This window comes from Platalea leucorodia (genome assembly GCF_965183815.1).
Source record: "Platalea leucorodia genome assembly, chromosome: 5".
In the NCBI taxonomy this organism is placed as follows: domain Eukaryota; kingdom Metazoa; phylum Chordata; class Aves; order Pelecaniformes; family Threskiornithidae; genus Platalea; species Platalea leucorodia.
Genome location: NC_138827.1, coordinates 91245501 through 91268936, shown reverse-complemented (window position 1 = coordinate 91268936; position 23436 = coordinate 91245501). Strand labels below are relative to the sequence as shown.

Below are 23436 nucleotides of genomic sequence, written 5' to 3'. Positions count from 1 at the left end.
CTCTGAAAACATCGCGTAGCACAGGATTAGAGGCATTGTAGGGCAGCCTTTCATCTCTGGGATGTGACACCGGGCCCTGGCCAGATCAAAAAAACATAAGTCTTAATTCTACCCGCATGGCTGGGAGCCGGGGAAACAGTGTGAAAGTCAAGAGACAAAACCCCCCAGTGAAGTCGATTAGAGCCGCTGGAGGCTATGCGGGGAGCTGCGCTCTCCTGCCCGCCCGACTTTGGTGTTGCAAGGTGTAAAAATGGTTCACAATTTAAAACTTTCGATTTCTGTACCGAATCCTCTACCTGCCGAACAGGAACATGGGTGCGGCACAGAGAGACCTGGAGAAGCACATCAGTGTTGTGCAGGACCTTTTCCAGGTGGACTCCATCAGTGGTGGTGGCCCTGTGCCCTGCACCTCCTGGTCCTCGCTTTCCGAGGGAGCGATAGAGCAGATTTAGCCGTGAGAGGTACCAGCAGGACGCAGGCAGTGAGCACCCTTGAAAGACGGGCTCCTGCGAGGAAACTTCTGCACATGGAGCTCTGTGACTTTGGGGTTCAAGGCTTCAAGGTTTGGCTTTGAGGATGAAGGGTGGCAGCGCTTAGCCTGGGTGTAGTGGAAAGTCCTCAGATCGTTTTGGCGAAGTAAACATGAAGATAAGAAATTTAGCATGTGCTTTTATTTTAACGTGCCATATTTTAAAGCCACACTCCACTGTGGATTGAATTAAATTATTTTGGTAGACCTGCTCAGATTATATATAGTCGTTGCCTCTGACAGAATGGTTTTGGTAAAGTCTACTTCTAACTTGAAATAAGCAGAATGAGAAACAAATTATGTACTTGTGTAAGTACTTAAAAGAAAAGATGTCAAATAATAAAAAAAAAAAGCTGATGGATCTAGCAGGGAGAGGTTTATAAAAGGTGAGTGCCAAATGAGTGACACGTTTTCCATAAAATAGTATTTCTCATTCATATTTTTTCATTTGTTCATTCCATTTAGTCTGACCTCCCAGTAAAAAAATGTAAATTCGGTGACACAATTTCCATCATTTACCCATAGTTTTGCTGAATGCTCATTGTAACAAATCTGACTTTCTAAAGTAAAACACTGCTTCAAAGTAATGTAAATGAAAGGACAAATTCTTTGTTTGAAAAATGAAAAAATACAGTGCTTAATATTGAAATGGAAAAAAATTGTTTTGGGTTGAGCAAAATGTTTTGCTTGATATAAACATAAAAATTGGTTTGTTGAACTACTCAGGGGGTGAATGTGTTTCAGCTTGAGCCAAACCAGATTTTTCTTTTTCATTTCCCCTTCTGCCTCCAAGCTGAAACATTTATTATTTGCCCCCCTCTACTTGCCTGTACAAATGATGGTAGATATGCAAGAAATGGTGACATAGTGTAATGTTGACTGTCTCCTAATGGAACAAATATTATTTAAAAAAAAAAAAGAAAAGAGACTAAAGCAGCACATGAGCTGAATGTGATGCCTGGGGAAAGCAAATGTGCGTACCGGTGGGTTCAGAGAGAACCGCGCTGATGTTGGCCACCTCTTCCCAACAGTTGGCAGCTTGTGCAAGCAGAAAGACCCCGAATGCGACAAGGAAACTTCTGAATGCACCGACTTCGATGGAGTCGCACTCTGCCAGTGCAAAAGTGGGTACTTCAAATACAACAAGATGGACCACTCCTGCAGAGGTATTGCTCTTTATGGGGTGTATTTTGCCTGAATTTTGCTTAAACTGTTTGTTCTGATGGAAATGAGTGTGTGTGTGTGTATCACTGTGCATGCAAGAAGCTCAATATTATGAATAAATATTAGCAGCTCAAGTTTCTTTTATTTAGTTAGGGGATGTTTCAGCAGACGCTGAAGATACAGTCTCTCTCTAGGAATAATATTATCTCTTTCTGGAGCACGCTGTGAGTCACAGTGATCGAGAAGAGGCAGAAAGGGGCCCGACGGCTTTGGGCTCCAGTTCAGTGGCACAGAGCAGAGATGACGTGCGGCTCTGCCTGTTTTGATTTTGTCTGAACTCTCAGCGAACTTAGGAGAAGTGCTTTAAACTCATAAGCTTATATTAATACATAATCAATATTTTTAAAGTAAGTATCTGAAAATGATTATGAATTTATTTTTCAGCTGGGTTCCTAATAGAAATTTTAAGCTTAAGGGTTATAGTATTTTTTAGCTACTCCTCAGATCATGAAATCTCTTTTTGCTGCATGTTAAACAAGGTCTTTGTCTGCATACCAGTGGTCAAAATGACTTCTGTAGGATCAGGGTGTCCATTCCCTAGTTCCAGCGGTTGTTGTAGGGCTTCTTAAGAAATGCAGTTTTCTGATGACCTATCAATAAGAATTGCAGTAGTGGTTATACGTTGCTTCTGGCAGTGTCTGCTGGGTTGCTGTTGAAATAGGAGGAGGTGCTTTGTCGATTCCGAATCTCATCAGAAAGTGAGAAAAATGTGCCTGGAAATAACTCATGTACTGCAGGCTCTGGGATGGACATCTGGGAGCTGGGCATCTCTGGGTCCCAGGTCACGGTCCTGCCTCTCCTCCACTCTGTGGCTCCAGGCAAAACCTTTCTCCTTTGTGTTTTCCTTCCCTCCCTTCATCTTGTATGTTGGGGGAAAGATTTCTATCAGGAAATACTGACCATCTCCACTGACCCTTGGGAGACAGAGAAGGGCTTGTATAGTGAGTGGGGAGCTGAGCTGAAACCTGGGAGGCTTTTGCCCAGTTCTTGCTCCCTCATTGACGGTGGGGACCCAGGGTGAGTGACTCCATTTTTCTTGTCCATGTCTCTTGCCAAGCAGTGTTGTGAAGATAAATACATGAAAGGCTGTGAGGCACTCGGATGCGATGGTTGCAGAGGGCTAAGAGATCTAACATCTTGTATGTGTGGTTACTCCCTACTTACGGATCTTGTTTGCTGTGCAAAATATAAAAAACCCTGCCTGCACACAGTGAGGCCTCAATTCCACCTTCATCTCGCTGCTGTCTGTAGGAAACATCTTACTGACCAGCTTGAGAGTGTCTGAAGGACAGGGTTGATGCAGGATTTAGGCTGCAGTGCAGGGGCGTGAGGGTAGCACCGACTGCATGGTGCCACGCTCCGGCAAAATACCAGATTTTCAGCATCACTTCATTCCCATCTGGGTAAGCCAGGTGGTTGGGATTTTTAAAGGCTTTTTCAAAAGCCAGGGTATGGCTCTCATTTGATATCTAGGGCTATTTTCTGATAAATATAGCATACAATATGCCAGTCTCTTTGAAAATCTCTGCCCTCTTAGTGACTAAACAGGAACCAAGGTTTCCTGAGCATCCGACCCTCATTGTGGGTTGTGAAAATGTGGCGTGGTAACTCCAATTATAGTATTTGCAAAGAGGGAAATGGCTATTGTGCTGCCCTGTCCGGTCTCCCTCGTGGGAAGGCGGGTGCGGCTGGGAGAGCTGCTGGGGCAGAGGGGATCAGCTGCCCTGACCCCCAGGGATTGTTCTGTCCTGCCTTGTGGTGTCTGTCCCCTGGGGCATGCTTGAAAAAGCATCCCCTGGACCAAGGAAGGGCTGGGTCTCTGAGCCACAGGAATTTCAATGTGTTGGCCGTGGTACCTCACAGTGTGCGGTTCAGTGGTCTCTGGGTCATTGCTGGCTTTCAGCCTTCCCGGTATCTTCAGGGCTGTTTTAGAAATAGGGCGACAAACTCAATGTGCCAGCTTTTCAAGGGCATGCTATTTTTAATAGTACAGAGCATTTCTGGAGCGAAGCAAGAAGCAGCAAAGCAGGTTTCCAAAGAGACCCCCGAGTCTCTTTTGGGAAGGCAAAGGCAAAGGAATCCTGAGTAGAAAAGCACAACTCCGATAGCTTTGCTTGGCCCCTGACACTTAAGCCTGTTCCCTGCTCATGTTTGAAAGCTTGCCGAGTGAGTGTGACAGTGCGAGCTCTCTGGGAGCATGTTCAAAGGAGCAGGAAAGATGCCAGAGGAGAAAGCAAAGTGGCAGGAAAAGGCAGAGTGAGGAGAGGAAAAGACATAAGCACCAAGCATTTAAGTAACACAGGGATATGCATGTTCAGGATCTTGCGTTTCCTCTTTAGTGCCCCTATAGCCTCCTGGCCTGAGGGCTGTGTGCCAGTGGGGCCCCAGGGCTGCTTCTGCCCAAGGCACGGCTCCAGCTTTGAGACCGCTCAAGGTGTGTGCCCTACACACGGTATTGGGCTATGGCTGAGGGGGTGAGATTAGGCTGGGCTCCAGCATCTGCCTGCGGGCTCCTCCAGGCCTGCCTAACACACAAGCGGCGGGCTGGGGCTGGGGTACACGGGGCTCATTAGAGAAGGCAACTCCAGCAAGTTGTCGAGGTGATGCCTCCCTCCCTTTCACTGCCGATTTCCTTATTGCCTGATCTTGTGGCTCGCTTTGGTAGAACATTTGCTCCATAATGTTTTCAGTCTCCTTTTGTTAGCAAGTGAAAGGAGCAACCCATCCAGTCTCATTTTGCTAATGCCTCGGTGTTATGAATGAGCCAGGCAAGGATCCTTTGGGATTTACTACCCTTGCCCTGGCTGTTTGTTGACTGAGGCTCTTAACTCTTCTCCAATTGCCTCTAGTCTCTTCCTTGACTTCAAAGAAACCATCTTAGAGAGAGAAAAATAAATCCAGTGCAAAAAGCATCATGATGAGATACTGCAGCGCGGCTATGTAAAAAGTCTCACCCTCCCCATCCCCAGCTCTGGGGGAATAAATGGAGTGAAAGAGGTAGTGGGGGAGTAGTGGGGCTATGTAGGGCAGAGAAAGGGGTGCCAGACCAGCTATTGTGGACATCAGCCCCCCTGTCATCATTGGTGCCAGTTGCTATGGCAAGTCTGTGCCTAGAGCTGCAATATTCATGATGTGAGTGCATCACTCATCTGCGTCCACACACCCCGCAGGGAAAATGGCATGCTGAGTGACATGAGACCCTTAGTAAATGGTATATAGGCAAACAGTATTTCAGTATGATCACAAGCAAGGCCAGGCATCCAAGAGCAGAGTGCCAGGCACACTGTGGGTTGCGTCTCCTGGAAAGCAGAGACTTGGGCAGAGCCACAAAGGGGACTTGGCAGGCAAAGAAGAGGTCCCCAGCTCTGGCTTGTAAGGCTAATATGATCCCTGGGTGCATTTAGGGATCACGGGCAGGCAGAAAAGGGGAAGTTTTGTTATCCCTGGGCTTGCAACATCTATTTCTGGGAACCAGAAATCGAAAGGGTCAAAGAGAACCTGTGAGCGTTCAGAGAAAAGCTGCAATAACCAGGGACACTCAAAGATCTCAGTGCACTTGGCTTTATTAAAGGCAAAGGAGTGATTTGATGGTGAGGAGGAGAAATGTGTTCATATAACCTTTTCCAATCTAGCAAGTAAACATCCAAAGGCTGGAATTTGACACTGGGATAATTCAGACCAGAAAGAAGGTGAATGTTTTTAATGGCTGGGGAAATTAACTTTATGAACATCTGACCCAGGGTTGTGGTTGATTGTCCATCACTGAAAATGCTAAAATCAATCTTGGATGGTTCTCTAAAATGTATCTCCAGTTCAACTATTTGATTTGAAACTGGAATTAAATTTAGGGAAGTTCTGTGACCTGTATTATGAGGGGGAGGTCCAGCCACATCGCTCCCTGCTGGCATCAGTATCGCTTGTTACTGGTGCTGGAAGAGCCACAAACTCCTGAATCCAGCCAGAAAACGAGTGCTCTCTCTTGGTTTACTGTGATATTGCCACCCCATCCTAATGGACAACGTTGCACGTTTGTCCTTCTTTTCTTCCTCCCTCCCCTCCTGTGCTAAGTGCTTCTGAAAATACAGTTGCCGGCTGTGCCAGAGGGGAAGAGGCATCTGGCGTGCTGGGAGCAGCAGAGGAGGAGGAGAGGAGGTGAGGGCTTTGCTGCGGCTCTGCTGGGCAGCCCCCTCCTCTCCCCGCGGATTTCCTCGCGCTTGCCGGGCTTAGACAGCACCCGAGCTTTCGGCTGCGGGTTTTCCCTGTGGTTGAAGAGCAAGGCAGAGGGAAGAGGGCTTGAGACCTGCTGTCTCACCATTTTTAAGCATATGGTGTTTGAGGGGGGGAAAAAAATCCATGAGTATTTTTGTTTTCCCCTAAAAATCTAGTTTTATTCCCTGTGGAGTGTGCTGCAGGCGTTTCCCAGACCCCTGGGTGATGTCTTGCAGATCCCCAAGGGCTGCTACCTGGGCTGGCCCTCGCTTGTCCCTCTGCCCAAAGCAACTCCATCCCTGTCACCCCTACTCAGGTCTTTGAGCAACCACCTTCGCTGCCTCTGCAAAAGGCAGCAGATCTGCAGGAGCTCTGGTGGGACTATTGCTGAGAAAAACAGTGATCTTATCAGTAATTTAAAGCTTATAATTCTATGTCCAATGTGTCATCACCTTTGCTGTTCATCAGAAGGGTAGTATAATTTTCTCAGATAATTCAGATGATAAAATAGCTATCCTTTAAGCACAGCACTTATTTTGAAGCGATGGCTTCAGTTTTTTACCAATATTTTGTACACAGCAGTTTTCTGGGTTATTTAGACCTAGTAAAAAAATTAATTTCTATTCTATAACAAAATATGATATTTAAAAATTTGATTTAGCTCCAAATTTGAAATAAATTTTAAAAAGTGACATTTTTCATGAGGCAAAACCTAACATATCACTTTGGGTTAACCATGACTCTGTTTGCATAACATTTTGTTGCAGTACTAACATTGAAAAGTAATGAATAACGTGCATCAACAGTGCAAGTAGCACTGTTCAAACGAAGTTTCAAAACAAAAACTGGAGACACTTGCAGATTTTTTACACTGCTATTTTGTGGGAAGCAATACAAGTGTGCAGTGAGTTTCCATTTGGGCAAGGAGATGTTCTGCTGGGAATTACGTTACCAGCTGCTTACCCTGTCCCAGGCTCTGGGCTAGCTCTGCCGGGAAGCCCTGAAATGGTCCCATCAAAGCCAAGTGGGAGGTGAATTTAAGTGCGCAGTGTTTTGCCTGAACCGGAGGAGATCTTGCATCACGTCAGAGTGCATGGCGTTGCTGCTGTGCCAGCAGTGCAGAACGGCTTGTCGGGCCTCAGTGTTGTTTGGGGTGAGGCTGCCGTGGGAAGCAGCGCTGGGAAATGCCTCCCCTGCACCACTACGCGGTGCTCATGGCCCTTCTCTCTTCTCTGTTTTTAGCCTGTGAAGATGGATATAAGCTGGAAAATGAGACCTGTGTGAGGTATGGTGACTGTTCTGCCCTCCTCCTACCCCACCATCCTTCTTAATATTGCTTTGGTGATCTGTCAGCACAACTAAGCTGATGAAACTCCCTGTTTTTTTCTGTTACCAGCTGCCCGTTTGGCTTAGGCGGATTCAACTGTGGAAACCGTAAGTACCGAGTTTTGTTTCTTTTAATTTCCACAGCGTCAGAAATGGGAAATTTGAAACAAGTAATTGCAAATGATTGTGTCTAAAATGCAGTAGGTACACGCTACTCTTGTCAGTGTTTTTTGTTTCTTCATTTTCTGTTGAAAATTACTTTGTTGATCTTCTTTGACAAAGTTGACTTAATGTTGTCTCCTAAGGAAAGGAGGTGTCCTTTCTCTGGATACTCTGTCACGATAGCACATATAGGGGGCACTCTTGAAGCAAGATATTCAGAGGTGAATCCATGAAATATCGTTTGAATTATTCTGATCTATCAGTGAAGGGAATCTGTCCCCTAGGGAAACAAGAGCTTCTTCTTCCTTCAGCAGGAGATCCTCAACTCCATCCGTTTCACTTGACAATTTAAGGCAATATTGCTTACAAAGTGAGCTAAAATGGGAAATAAACAGTGAATCCCTTTGCCTGAAGACTGTAGATATGTTTACATTAGCATATACAACCACATCGCTGTTTCTAAGTGAGTCTCTGTCTTTCCCGTTTGTAGCATATCAGCTCATCACTGTGGTGATTGCGGCTGCAGGAGGGGGACTTCTGCTTATCATGGGCATAGCCCTGATTGTCACCTGCTGCCGGTAGGTACCACCACTGGCCACGGCTCGCGTGGCATCCTGTCAATGGGTTACACCACACTTAGTGCTCCACACGTGAACCCTGAAGGACCAAAACATAGGTGAACACATAGGAAAGCTAAGGAGGTGGGGTAATCAGAGATACTGAAGTATTACATTGTGCTTTCTTTTGGGGCATGTCTTTTTTTTTGTTTTTTTTTCCCAGCAACCAGGCTAAAAAATTCAACTCAGTGTCTCTTAAGGATGCACCTGGCAATCATGTCCTCTAAGGATGGAGAGGCAAAGGACTCCTTCCCACTCAAAGCTGTAAGGCAGCCAGGTAGCAGTCTCCAAACATGCAAGCTAAGTAGAAAGGAGAAGTTTAGGCAACAGGAGGGGTTACAGGCCATTGCTCAAGTGGTGTTTGAGTTTATTTAAGGCTATTTTCATTTTCCTTTATGGACAAGTCCTGCATTTGCTCTCAGTCTGCCTGTCTCTCCCTCTCAGACACACACACGCATGTACACGTAGTTCCCATAATGTACACACGTAGTTCCTGTACCAACAGGTAGGTTTGGACTAGAACCAAGATGTGCTTGCCGAGGAAGCTCTGCTTCATGATTTACATCATGAAAAGGGCTGCCTTGCAGTAACACCCTCTCCCTCCCATTCCAGCTCCCAAATCTAGGATTTCAAAGCTCTCTGATTAAAGTCAGCAGCTGGATTTATCAGTAACATAGACGAGGCAGTGGTTTGTTTGGCACAGTGGTGTGCACTTGTTCCCATGTGTTTTGAGCCAGGGGGACACCAGCAAGCCCCAGCCAGGAGGTATGATGGCCAGTATACCTCCAGGCCTCAGAGATCAGATCTCTGCAGGGATGGACTGATCTTCTCATGAGTCCTGGCCTTTGGCAGGTTATGAGACTTCCTGGAGGGTACTCTACTTTGAACTGGAAGTGTCACCAAAGTCCACTCATACAACATGGTATTCATGTAGGGGCATATGGTGTCATTCAGACTGGCAGCTTGCAGGCCTTCCTTCTTAGGAATTAACATAGTGCCTAGAAGTGCTATAGTTAAGCACTTGGAGATTTGAATAGCATGGGGGCTCCCATACATTTTTCTTTCTTCTTGGATTTCTATCATTTTTTCATTGACTCAAGTGAACACACATATTTTTAAGAGACAAAGGGCATAAGTTGGAACAGGAGAGGTTGAAACTGAATGTAGGGAAAAACTCTTTCACCAAGAGGACAGTAAGGCAGTGGAACAGGTTGCTCAGAGGGGTTATGCCATCTCCGTCCTTGGAGATTTCAAATTCCACCCTGAGTAGCATGATCTGATCTCATATCTGATTTTGCCTTGGAGCAGAAGATTGGACTATAGCCCTTCTGAGGTGATCTTTGTTCCTAGTCAAGGTTAACAGCATCAAGTAAATCTCCTGAGATCACATCAGAAATGCATACAAGATAGCAGGATAAGTTATATGTTTTCACTTTCCTTCATTCTATTATAAACAGGAAGAATAAAAATGACATAAGTAAACTCATTTTCAAGAGTGGAGATTTCCAGATGTCGCCATATGCTGAATATCCGAAGAACCCCCGGGCACAGGAGTGGGGCAGAGAGACCATCGAGATGCAAGAGAACGGAAGCACCAAGAACTTGTTGCAGATGACAGATGTGTATTATTCGGTATCTATCCATAGCTTAGCTATTAACCCTTTGGGCCTCATACAGCAAAGACACATTCCTTTATTTTTGGAAGCACAGATCCCTTTCCTGCAAAATAAAAGAGCAAATAAATGGCTTCCATAGACAGCAAGGCATTGGTAGTCCTATGGACTCCAGCTATTACACATGTGGTAAATATCACAAAGAGATGTCATTAGGAAGAGTGCTACGGAAATGTCTAGGAACATTTTGGTAGATGCCTAAAAAGCCCAATCCTAGAGTAGACAAGGAGAGTTAAAGGTTTTGGACAGGCTGCTAGGAATTCCTGTGGGTAGTTTTCTCCCTTCTGCCCTCACTGATGATGCTGGAAGGTTGAGACCTCTGCCTGGGGAACTTCACCCCAGGATGGGAAGATGCTGGAGCATCCCTCCAGCTCTGGGGGAACAAACGGTAGGGAGGAAGTGGTGGAGGAGTAATGGGCTGTGTAGGGCAGAGAAAGACGCAGCACATGGTTGCTACCACCTGCTAATGTCTGTGTCCAGAGCTGTTATGCTGCTGTATCATCTGTCACTAACCTACAGCAATACACTGGATGTACTTAAGGTGTGTGGGGGTTACTCATGTGAGTGAAGGCTGCAGGATTTCACCCAAGTCACACATTCTGGATTCCTACTTTCCAGAGCAGAGGGCAGTGAGCAATATTTTTCTGGCTTGTATTTTAGGTTTTCCAGTAAGCAAGTTTATTGGGTTACACAGTATGAAGGGAAATAATCTTCCTTCCTGCTTCCAGTAAGAGTGAGAGATTGGGAAATTAAAATGCATTTCCTAAACATTTTTTCAGACTTTTATTATGCTGGTGACTAGAAAGGGGAGCTTTTTAGCAAGGAGCATGTGATGAGGGCTTTGCATGGATCTGCTCTGTAACAGATCAAACCAGGTGGCTTGATGTTGTTTACTGGGTAAAAGGATTGTACAGTCTTGGTCTTAGACATCAAATTTCCTCAACCAAGTGTCCCCAGGAGATTTTCTAAAGTAAGAGAAGGGAAGAGAAAGGAAAGTCAGATCACTTTGTATTTCGAGTGCCTGTGTTGGGGGAGAAGGTACCTATGGTTAATGGGGAGAGAAGTGCTCCCAGGTAATACTCAAAGCAGGAGCCTGACTTTGATTTTCTAGAAGCATTTCCTTTAAGGATGGGTCTGGGACAATATCCTTTTCGTGAGAGTTGTTTCAGTGCCTGAGCTCATCAGCACAATTCTCTTGGATTAAAAATTAACTGTGCACTTAGACTGTACTTGGTGGAGTCAGATAAACTTCAAGTCTGCTAATTGGTAAGATGTCAAAACTGGATTGCATCAGAATAATCCCTTCAGGCAATGCATAACTCCTACAGTAAAAATCATTCTAGGTTATAGAGATCATTAGCGATCACATTCTTCCTTCTAGGTACTGAAATAACTGCTGGGAAGGGTGGTAAGGCTGTGCCTGAAGGAGCATTTGAGTGTGAGAATAAGACCCTTTTTATTTAATTTTTTTGCTAATACAGCCAACTGGACTGAGAAATCCTGAACTGGAAAGAAACGGACTTTATCCTCCCTACACTGGTTTGCCTGGATCTCGACATTCATGCATCTACCCTGGACAATACAATCCATCCTTCATTAGTGACGAAACCAGAAGAAGAGACTATTTTTAGCAAGGAGTGGAGAGGGAGTGGAAGATTGACACGGTTTTGTGGCCCTTGATCCCTGGGTACAATCTGTCTCCTGGGCAGTTCGGCCTGCCTCAGTCTTACTCTTCCCATTTCATAGGAAGGACTTTGAACTCCATGCCGAGCAGTGCCACCCCGAGGAACGGTTACACTTGCTGAGCAACAGAGAGAAGAAGGAGGAGGAGGGAACGGCTTAAGGTGCACACCACTAAAAGACCCAGACGGAAGTTAACACGTACTCTGGATTTGTTCTGTGCTGCTTCTTCACTCTTTACGCTACATGGCAAGCATGGATCAGTACAGGCAGATGAACTGTGCCCAGCACTCTGCATTGAATACCACTAGGGAGTGTTTTGTTTACAGATCTTGTTCACTGTTGACTGTGCTTGTCTTCTTAGCCAGCCTTCATGCAAAGATTCACTGTGCAACTCCTTTTGGTAGGGCAAGTTTGTCCACTCCTTTTCCATTGCTGCATTGCTTTCTGCTTCGTATACGTCAGGGAAGCTGGCTGGTCCTCTGGCCCTCACCTTCTTACTGGTAGAAGTTCTCCAGATGCCTGGGTCCTTGCGGAAGCCTGGGGCCTGGCGATGTTGGCTGAATTCATGGGTTGATTGTCTCCAAGGAGTATGGGAAAGTGAGTCATACCACTGCAATTCTAGCTGAAAAAAGACACAATTGATCCTGTCCACTGCTTTGAAAACTTCCTGTATGTAGGGAAGAGTCTGAGCATGTTGTTTTGTCAACCAGTGTTGTTCAGAAGTGATGCCACTACACGTCATCATAGTGCTTCTGTATAGGATCTTATGGGGCTCTATTTCCCTGCAGGGATTTAAATGCCTGTAGAAACAGCAATATAATGTTAAATAGTTGCTCACAGGGAAGAAAAACATGAGCTGGGAATTCAGCATGCTCCTTACAAGGAATCTGGGAAGGAGCAATAATGCTATAGCCCTGGTTGGGCAGGTGGAACATGAATTGCGGGCACTGCAGATGTGACACAGTTTTCAAACCTCCACAGCCCACCTTGACTTCAGTAGGAACTGTGGAGGCTTTCAGTACATTGCAAAATAAGGCTCACTGCAGTCAGTTGCATTTAAGGAAGAGAAAAACATGATGCTTTCAATCTAGCGGAACAAAGATGGTTTACGTTGAAGTGTTTTGCTTTCTTACATCCTGGTTTCAAGTGATTCAGACTAGGCAGGTTTCCTCACCTAGGTATGTTAATTCATATTAATCACCTCGGCAGAAGCTGAAGCATGTAAGTTATTACATTTCTCACCAAAGATCAGATTGAAAGCTCACAGTCTGTATTCTGACCTGAGCTGGGTGTTGAAAGAGATCTTCCTAATGAAGTGTATTTACTGCTTATGTTTACTGCAGTGTTAACCTGAGTCATCCAAATCCTGTTCAGATACAGGGTCTGGATACGGATCCTTCCCCTGAATGTGACTGTGCTTTTAATTAAAGGTGGCTGCTTGTATGAGGATAACAAATAGCACAATTCCTTAGCCATTAACCCACCATCTCTGTAGTGCATGCCTAGGCTAGTTTCACTGAAGGGCACATACCCTCTGATATTGCCTTCTCCTCCACAGTGCTGGAAAAGACACTGTGCCTACAAGTAAGTTCATAAGGTAGCTCAGCTCACTGAAGCACTGAGGACCATGGGATGCGTCCCCCAAAGTACCTAACCTCCAGTGAGATTGGCAGTTCAGGTGCTGATGTGTTGCGTGGTTCCTCACCGGAGGCAAGCCTGGGGTGATGAGGAGCCCCCCATCAGGGAGCAGGTAGTAGTACTTGCGTCCTACAGATGCTGTGAGTCCCCAGATCCTTTTCCAGCACTTCGAAGGCTGTTGTATTCCCTATCAAAAGTGAGCAGCAGCTACCCAGAGGAAGGGCAGCTAGCACTAGGCAGTCATCAGCTGCGTGGGCTAAGAGGTTTCTGGTTCCTGCTCACCTTTACTTCTGTTTTCTCAAAACTGCAAGGCAGGAAAGGCCCCACAAATGTGCTTGAGAACACATAGTTTGGTGCACCAGCTATAGCACACAAACACAGTGTCTTTTTATGCCTCACACCTTATCTACTATGTAGAAACAGCAGTGTGGGCTTGCAGAAAAACAGGACTTTATGGATGCCTAGGACAATATGCTTTGCACCTACATGATCTTATGGTGACGATGCATGCAACTTCATGTCTGTCTGATCCATAATCAGCCTTGCAGGTGGTAGTACATGGCTTATCTTAACTGTAGGGAGGAAATGAATGGATGCTCATGGGAAGTACAGCTGCCTAAGGAGCTATATTTAAGGAAAACTCTAGTTACAATGTCCTGTTCCCTGCCACGCTGATCAGTGTTTCCAGTCCGTGAATGATGATGTTCTCCCTTTCGTTAGCAGCCAATATCTTAATTACACAGGATCCACTGGATGATGCAAACTAAGGGCTTGGCTCTGCTGTGCTGTGGGATCCTTCAAAGAGGACACTGGCAGGGTCGTTTCTGTGTGGGTGAGTTGCCTCTGTTTTTGAGAGTGCCTAGGACAGAAAGGATTGCCTTTCCCATGGTATGGAGGAGGGTTTTGTATGTGTTACAAAAGAAAGGGATGGGATTCATGCTAAATCTAAATCCAAAGCATAGAGACAAGCACTGGGCTCTCCCCCTGTTTACTAAAGCAGTTTAGCAAAAAGGAAGAGCGTCCCAGCAATGATGGCAGGATTTAACCACGGGCCAGCATTTTGTCAGATAGGGAAGAGTTTAGGCACATGCTTATAGGTAAATATGTTTAATTGCTTGGTTAGTTCAAAGACTGGGAAATGTTCCTCTGTGTGTGCCAAGTACAAAGGACAAAGTAGGAAATTCCAATTCACAATTGCAGATCAGTCCTTCTATATAAAGAGTAACATGGACTATATGAACAAAACTCCTGGTCTGTATCTCACAGGAAATTGCAGATCGCAAGGGATTTGAGTGGAAATGAGATAGGACTGTTCTTAATTGAGATCACACAAAAGTTGGCAAGTAATTAATTTTCATTTCTTAACGGTCTTCAAATTCTTCTTAATGCTGTATCTGGAGTGAAAGGGTCTCGGTAAACCCAGCAGGATTTCTTGAGTGAGGACTGCAAAACTTGGCCTTTTCCAAAAGAGAGAACTTTATTGCAGTGAAATTTTCTCTCTGCCAGAGCAGGTAAACATTGGGAACTTTCTTATGAGAATGTGCCCATTGCAGCCTGACCTTCCTTTTGGCTTTGGTAAGAAAGGAGTCACGGAGCCGATGCATATTCCACAGGAGGAGGAAAAGGGTCTCTCCTGACCTGCAGCACTTCTCTGGGTTTCCTAGGATGCCCCGCTCAGCAGGCAGGGGAGGATTTAGGCAGGTGTCAGTACCGGGGTGAGCGCCGGTGCTTTCCCACACAGTGATCCAGGAAATCTTTGCGGAGCCGGCGGGTGCAACCCGGGGTGATTCAGCCCCCGGGTCTCCAGCAGCCCAGCCGCTCCCCGTGCTGCAATGCTTCCGTCTTCACCCAAGCCCCACCAGCTCCCAGCTCCGCTAGGGGAGAAGGGGTGGGTGCAGTGTGTTTTGCCACAATTTAGGACAGTAATTTTACTGCAATTATTTACTACCACATCCCAGTATCAATGGGCTTACCCGGCCACGGCAGGGATGTGACCTGTTTCTGTGCAGCTTGCCTCCGTTAGAGCTGCCACCGGGATCCTCTCTGTCTGCTTCCATCTCTGCCATAAACGAAGCACCCTCTGGCAGTGGCGTGGGGTTTGTCGCTCCTCTCGCATGTGAGAGGGGTCTTCACATGCCCTTAAGCCCACTTTCAAATGCAGATGCCTCTTTGTTTGGTACCTAACTCCCTGTAGGATGCCTAAATAAATGCAGCTTATTTCTCAGACTATTTAGATTACTTTTAGCTATCCCAAATTGCAAATTTTGAGCATACTGGATGTTTTTTGCCAAGGGGAATTGCTCTCTGTCCAAGAGGATAAGGTAGAAGTGGCATGTTTCTTGTAAGGAGGATGCAAGTGGTTCAGCCAGATGTGGGGAAAGGAAGAAAAACTACACCAACACTGCACAGAAATCTGCTCTTGCTCCTGGCTGCTGTGGAAAGCTAGGGGAGCAGTCAGCAAGGGCCCACAGGCAGTTGTGTGGGTGGATTTTTGATTAACTTTGGAAAAAATGCTAATTCTGTTGCTTGACAGGAAAGGATGTGGGAGGCACACGTTTGCTGCTGTGGTGCTCTGCCAATTGCGCTGACAAAAGCCCCTCACCCACAGAAATACCCCTGGCAGCCAGCCTAGGAGAGGCAGCCCCAGTGAACAGAGCAGAAAAACGCAGATTTGAGGGATCATTCAAAAGGGAGACTCGTACGCACAGCCTTTCTGTGTCCCTGCCATGCACCGCTGCTCGCCCTGGCCAGCCCTCCCTGCTGCACTGGAAAAATCAGGGGCCTTTTGCATACTGTTGAAATCTCACAGCACTGACTTGGGCTATAGGAGGAAAAACAGGACAGGGGCATTTTGATGTCCTTTGCCCTCCATGTTGAAAGCAGTAGGTAACACAGCAGCGTTGAATCTCATTGCTGTTGCAGCATTTCCCATGTGTCCCACTGTTACGGTCATGTACTGCGTCAGCCCTTGTGACCAGCCTTCTAAAAGGTATTTGACTCCACACTGAGCGGCAGTAAAAGGCTTTAAAAAAGAGCAACAAATTGCAGTTAGAGGTGTGTTTGTCATTGTGAAATTGTTTGTGCCAATACTTGTAAAGGTTGTTTGCCGGGAGCCGAGTGAGCAGCAGAGCGGGTTTGGACATTGCTGCAGACACACCAAGTGCTTCCCCAGGACTTGTCTCTAATGCTGGTCAATGGCCATATCCATTCCAAATCCAGCTGGATTTCTCATTCCCTCATAATGATGTTTAATCCTTAGTTTTCTTCCTTAAATTAAGAAGAACGTATGCATTTTACTTAAATGCTCTTCCTATGCCAACTAATGTTTTTACCTCTTTACACACAAAGGACCTAATCCAGCATCCGTTAGAGTGACTGGGGTAACTCTCTCATGGAATGTAATGAAGTTTTTTTAGGCCTAAATTATTCCACGGCCAGGGTCACCTGTGTGTAGTACATGCTTTCCCGTGGCTCTGTGTTCTGCCTATTTCTATGATACTGTTGCTGCCTTTCCATGTTGTATTTTTTTTTTAGAAGTATACTTATTACTGTAGCAGGACCTGTATTATATGAGATTGAACAAACCAGGTTCAAGATCCGAAACACTTTCCTGAGAAGAGAATGAATGTGAATTTTGCAAGTTGTTTTACTGATCAGCCAACCTGTTTCCTATCATGTAAGATCTTCTAGGGATGTAGAGGTGCTTTCTGAAGTCACAGATAAGAAGTACTCGTCAGTTCACTCTTACTTGTTCCTTCATAAATGAAGCAAGATTTCCCAGTTTTGAAAGGGGTATGCACTCTGTGCTTGTAAGATTTTGGGAGCTTTGCAATGTGTATTTAATTCTTTTGAACAGCTGAAATTGAAAAGCAGGACAGAAATCCATGAAGGGGTAAGAAAATAAAAAAAAAAAAAAGAAGTAAGGAATATGCTTACTGGTTTGCAGAAGTAAACATCTAAAGCGAGTGTGGCTTCTGTACTGTAAGGTCATATGTGGGATGACACCTCTTCTGTATCTAGTTTGTGTTGCATGAGTGTAATATCCTTGGTGAGGGAAAACCTACAGAGGGTGCCTGATGTTCCTCAAAAGTAGCAAGTAAATGCTAAGTTCCCTGGTCTTTATTGGTACAATGCTAGAAGGGATGGGGGTCTTGCTTGGGTTAATGACTGCAGCAGGCAACCCCCAGATCTGCAAAATCCTGTATGGAAAAGTCCTGTGGAATACAGTAAAAACTGATCACTTCTCTTGAACAACGCCATAGAATTCGGCTAACATAAAAGGTCTCCAATAAAATCTGCTAGGATTGGTTTACTTTAAAGAAAAAAAAAACAACAGAATAAACATTGAATAGTTTCCTTTTTGGAAGGAAATTCTGTTAAACTCAGTCATTTTTTTTAAGCCCTGTTAAATTCTACAGGACTTTCTCCTAACAGAAGGTCAAACTTGGTGTGTAAAATCATAATGGTTTATTTGAGCAGCTTTCAGAATTGCAGTAGTAAAGCTCACCTCTTGTGAGCTCTATTTCAAAAGGTAAATTTTCAGCATTTGTTTGTGCTTCTTTTATCAACCTGAATGTAAACCTGCTTTATGTTCTTGACATTGTCCTGTTTCCTTCCCTGTATCTCCGAATGTTTGCTTCCAAGTCACCGGGGTTCTGAGAACATTTTTGAAACCAGTGTTATTTAAAGTTGTATCATATTTTCAGCCTCCACTAATTATACAGTACTGTAGTAGCAAAATATAATTTTTAAGGATTGGATTATTTTTATACCTGCATCCAATATTATTAAATCTGGCGTTCTAGTCAGTATCATAAAAGGATACAATAAAACTATGAATATTACTATGTCTTGGCTTTTCTATTGTCTTTAGCTTTCCCTGTAGAGATATGCATATGCAATTTTAGATTGTTTTAATAATAATTAGAAATCTAATCTATAAAATAAGAAATTTTTTAGTTCTTTCATTCCTCTGGTGGTGCGTGGTGATTGAATAACAAAAATGAAAAGCAAAAAGGAAATGAGTATGTTCTGTTAGTTGTGCTAAAATAACTTCTGCTCAGCTGAAATACAAGTTCTGTTCTGATGTTTATTTCGGTAGCATTTAGCAACTCCAAGTTTAGTTTTAAAGTTTTCCTCAATTTAATTTTTCATCCTGCTGGAAATGCAAGAGGCTTGGTGAAGTTGTGTGTTTGCATGTGTGAGTGCATGTTGGAGGGGAGGAAAACGTCAGGAGAGGTTGGTGCAGCAGGGCTGTTTGCAAGGGCAAGGGACTGGACCTGACCACAGTGAGATCGGTCCTACCTCACTAAGTGCCACCGGGGACTGTGAAGAACATACAGCTGAATGTCTCTTGGAGGAAGAAGGAGGGTATCTTGAATCCGGATGAACACAATGCCCAGCCCAGGCTGCTGAGAAGAGGCGTGATGTGGAAGAGCATCTGGAGTAATGGCAGGTACGTTCGTCTGGGACAATCTTTTCCTGTACTGCTCCAGAGGAGTACAACACTCAACTGCGATAGCAATTGGATGGGACTATGGTGGGGTTCATCTGCTCTATCAAAACTTAGGTAGCCAGTTTGAACCCACCATCTGGCTCCTCCAGTAGCCATGAAAAGAGACAAACATCCGCAGAGGGTAGCTCACCCCATGGTAAGATTTCCCTTACCCTTGACAGTAGTGTCACAAGATCCCACACTAGACAGCTGCCCTAGATGAAGTGAGTGCCACTCACAGAGAAATGGTGAGTCTGGAACATACTTCTTGCTACATCCTGACACTATAGTCCACTTTCTATGGTGACATAGTACAGAATTGTTTTATATGCCTGCTCCTTGTCTAGTAAGACTCCAGGGGGAAAGTAAAGCAGAGAGGAACCCTATTAAATTCTGAGGTTCTGTTCATTTGCAAGAGAAGGAGTGTTACAGTGCCTCAGTTTTATTACCAATACTATTGCCAATTGTTCTATTTTCTGTGTGACGTTGGTATCTTTTAAGGAAATTGGCAGTGCAAAAGGACTGTTCACAACATTGCCATGAGCCCAGGTAAAAGACCTTTGCAGTTATGGACAAGCACGTGATTTAACAGTCCTGCCCACTTCAGATTTGCATACCAGTGCCTTGAAGACCATCGAATGCGTTCCCAGTGTGGGCCCTCAACCATCTTGGGAACCACCTGAAAAGAAGTCAAAGTGCATCTGATTCCCCTGATTATGGGTGAATCTGTATGTATAGCACTTTGATTTAGACTTTCTGGAGGTTTTTTTGAACTTTTAGCTAGTTACAACATATAATATACAGTGGATGTACCAAATTTACATGAGATAGCAAAATGTATAGGAATCTAGTAAGGAATGGGACTGAAAAAATACACAGGAAGGAAATATCCCTCTGATGCACGTGAAGAGCAAAAAAAGACAGTTATTCCTACTTTAACATATGTCTTCCAGCAGCATGATTGCCTCTTGATTACATGCAACTTACAGTTAAATAATGAGGCTGCACCGGACTATGCACCTTCTAATAGACAAACAAGGCCTTTTACCTTTGATACTTCTTTTTCCTGCCCTAAACAAAGATTGAGACAAGAGAACAACTGCTGTGTTTGTTACTAAATATAGCACACTTTTTATTCCATAATAATCATATGACAGTGTTCTCGATTGCCATACCTGAGCTTTGACGCACAACAGTTTTGTTTTACAGCTTCTGTAAAGTTCATAGAATCATAGAATCATAGAATCGTTATGGTTGGAAAAGACCCTTAAGATCATCGAGTCCAACCGTTAACCTAGCACTGCCAAGTCCACCACTAAACCATGTCCTCGAGCACCACGTCTACACGTCTTTTAAATACCTCCAGGGATGGAGAGTCAACCACTTCCCTGGGCAGCCTGTTCCAATGCCTGACTACCCTTTCGGTGAAGAAGTTTTTGCTAATATCCAACCTAAACCTGCCCTGGTGCAACTTGAGGCCGTTTCCTCTCATCCTATCCCTTGTTGCTTGGCAGAAGAGAGACCAACCCCCACCTGGCTACAACCTCCTTTCAGGCAGTTGTAGAGAGCGATAAGGTCTCCCCTCAGCCTCCTCTTCTCCAGGCTAAACAGCCCCAGCTCCCTCAGCCGCTCCCCATAAGACTTGTGCTCCAGACCCTTCACCAGCTTCATTGCCCTCCTCTGGCCACGCTCCAGCACCTCCATGTCCTTCTTGGAGTGAGGGGCCCAAAACTGAACACAGGACTCGAGGTGCGGCCTCACCAGTGCCGAAAGTTATTTAGTTATTTCTGCAAAGAAAGTTTTCTCTGTAATTCCTTAAAGGACATCACAGCTGCTGTGGCTGTGTGAGTCTGTCTGGACTAACAGTCAACTATCTATTGTCTAAATATGTGCTTAATAACTTCATTAATACTTGCATTCAAGCTCCTGATGTTTCACTGACATCAGTTCTCCCGTTTTGGTAATTCTCTGTGTCTGTTCTCCTAAACCATCAAATCTCTATTACTAATTCCGCCACAAATAAATTGGCAAGCAATGGGGCACAGACAGCCTGTCACCCCCCTTCTCTCCGAGAAGAGCCTGTCGTGACCACCGGTGTGTCACAAAATGGGCAGGGGAGGGCAAGCAGGGCCAAAAAGATCTGGCACGTGAAGGTGTATGTCTGTTCAGTGCATTATTTCCTGGAGGAACTGGTGCCTTTTGCATTGCAAATGATTCACAGTTCCCAAACTGTGATCGTGATGAACAGGAACAACCAGGTAAGAATGGAAGTCAACTCTAAAAATACAGGTAATATGCCAGCTCCTGACATGCATTCACTGTATAGAAGAGTTTTAATGTGCAGGACTACACACTCAACCAGTAGATACCAGCGTAGCCAGCAAAGCTGCACCATTTACACCTGCTGAAGACCTGACCCTCATTCTCAATAGTGCTCTGGGAAGTTCTCTTGGTCCTACAGGCTCGCTTCACAGCCAACAGGGAGATTTTAAGACCTGGATTAGTCTAGCTGCACCTTGAGGCAGCATTGGAAAATCAGGATGTATCGCAATGACTGAAGAGTCTAGAGATGGGAGACGGACATCGCCAGAGGACTGGTGGCATACAGCTCTGTCACACACCCTCCACAGCCAGGTTTGTCCCCCTCTGCACACCCATTTCCAGCTGAGGCACGTGCTATGGCTCCCCAAACGGCCAGTGTCCGGGGGCGTTGGGTCTCCCTGGGGGCTCACAGCACAGTCTGCTCAGGACTGAAATGCTTTATTGTAATGAGACTTTGGGGTTAGTTTTCGGGTGCCCCCTGAGGCGAAGCGGCGAGGGCGGTGGTGGCCTGGGGTGGAGGTCGGACGCTGCCCGAGCAGGGAGGCACAGCACCCTGGTGCCAGACGCTTCCCAGGCGTTTCCTTCCTGATTTCTGTCAGCTCCCCAGCAAAGGGGAGTTTTAAGGAGGGGCCTGGAGGAGCCGAATGGGCTGGGATGGGCGACTGGCATGGGAGAGAGCAGCAGCAGCAGGAGCAGGAGCTGGATCCAGCATGGCCTGGAGGGGCAGCTGGAGGGAGAGGGGGGCTGCGGGGGCCCCGAGCACATCCCAGGCCGCCCCAGGGACGGCTCTGAACCTGGCCACCCTCACAGGCCGGCCCTGCTCCCTGGCTGGGGCAGCGGGACAGACCCTGGCTGCTCCTGGTCCCCCGCAGCTCCCTGACAGCGAGTGTGGGCTGCCTCGAGCCCAGGGCCCCCCCACAGCACCGGCTCCTGAGGGACCCCCCCAGCCTGGCCTGAAGCCCCATGGCACTGCCCCCTGCCCTGGGCAGGCCCACCGCCCCGGGGAAGCCCTGGGGCAGCCCCTGTGACCGGGCCCTGGGCCTGTCACCCCTGGAGGGGGGCACATCGAGACCCCAATACCGGCCTCCCCTCACAGCTGGGGATCTCCCCCACCCCACATAACCACCCTGGCAACCGCGCAGGGTGTCCACCATGGGGCTCCCTCAAGAGCTGTGGGCTGGTCCCAGGCAGAGAGGCAGCAACCAATTTTGCTGTCTGTAAGCCACTAATGTTTCCTGGTTCGGTGCAAATTAAATGTTTAGGACAACCCTAAGGTCAGGAAAGACTTGAGTAATACTTCTGGTCTCTCCCACTTTCCTACACACAAGGACACCCACCCTCTGAATATATGAGATTAGTACACAAGACTGCATGTCTTGTCTTGTTCTTAAAACAGCAGATCAAACAAAAGCAGGTGAAGGAAGGGGAGAGGTGTTTAAAACACACAGAGCTGTTATTTCGCATTCATAAACATGTTCATAACCTGCCAGTGCTGCTGGCAGTGGAGTTTGCCAGAGGAGACCAGCTCCACAGCTATTAGAGGTGGCTTTGCGAGGGATACACTGATGGGTTGCTAATCCTTCTTGTCCATGCCTGATAATGACAGGATAACCTGTGTTTATTTCAGAGAAAGACTTTACTGGCAGTTGTGGCAGGATCCAGGGTCACACAGACCTTTGAAGTGAGAGAAATGACACCTTTGCCTGAAAAGGAGGAACTGGAAACCACTGTGGGCCATCCGATTTCTAATGGTCTCAAGCAGTGCATTTTACTGGAGCACAAAGCAGAACAAACACACTGTTCAGCTAGAGAACTCGGGCAGGTAAGGCAGCTAAAAATAAGAGGGTCTGGGAAAACCAGGTCCTGCCCAGAGAGACCTTTCTTCCTGTCTTGGTCTTTATCTAGCGATTTTTAGAGGCTTCCTGGGATGCAATGTCAAAAAGTCTCTGTCTCGCACCTATTTTCCCTGCATCACAGCTCTGTTACCTGTTCCATGGCCTTCCGAGCTATTTCTCATTTCTAGATCTGCTGCGGGCTGCCGGCTCCAGCCTGACCATCCCTGCTTCCAAATGTCTCCCCGGCACAAACACGCTTCCTCTCAAGAAGGGAGGGCTGCCACCCAGATAAAGTCAAACACCTGCTGGCTGTCCTGCCTGCTCTCCCTTCTCTTGCCGCACCACTTTAGTGAGCCCGTAACACACATAAGATGGCAGCAAATGAAACAGCCATAATCGCTGCCAGAAGGGCCAAGATCAGTCCTGTTTCTTTGATGTCAACGATTCAGGTGTTGTCTGTTGCTTCTTACCCTGTTGAGCAGTGAGAAGTGTTTTGGCACAAAATTTTGCTTATAAGGAAAGAACAATTGGAGTCTGAGGCAGAGCTTGTCTGTACTGGTAATTTATTGCAAGGGAAGCGAGCAGATTATACAGCGCCCTCCATTTAGTTTGCACTGAAGGTGTCAGTATGGAGAGCTGGCAGGGCATAGCTGATGTGCTGTCAGTTCTCCCGTCAGCTTATTTAGCAGTAACTTCCTTGTATCGACAGGTCTCAAGCATTTAT

General features: G+C 46.0%; 1 protein-coding gene across 4 annotated transcripts in view; it reads left to right on the top strand.

The window, feature by feature from the left end:
* HEG1 (heart development protein with EGF like domains 1) overlaps positions 1-17899 on the top strand; it is a 56104-nt gene extending 38205 nt beyond the window's left edge. For 3 of the 4 annotated variants that reach the window (XM_082312047.1, XM_082312046.1, XM_082312045.1), the window contains exons 18-23: positions 1561-1695; positions 7205-7247; positions 7359-7396; positions 7941-8028; positions 9525-9699; positions 11222-17899. In XM_082312047.1, the coding sequence (XP_082168173.1) occupies positions 1561-1695; positions 7205-7247; positions 7359-7396; positions 7941-8028; positions 9525-9699; positions 11222-11371 (629 nt within the window). In that variant the 3' untranslated portion in view covers positions 11372-17899. Of the gene's footprint in view, positions 1-1560; positions 1696-7204; positions 7248-7358; positions 7397-7940; positions 8029-9524; positions 9700-11221 lie in introns of those variants that run through there. The other variant, XR_014228189.1, reaches the window with a different exon arrangement.
* The last annotated feature ends 5537 nt before the right edge of the window (positions 17900-23436 follow it).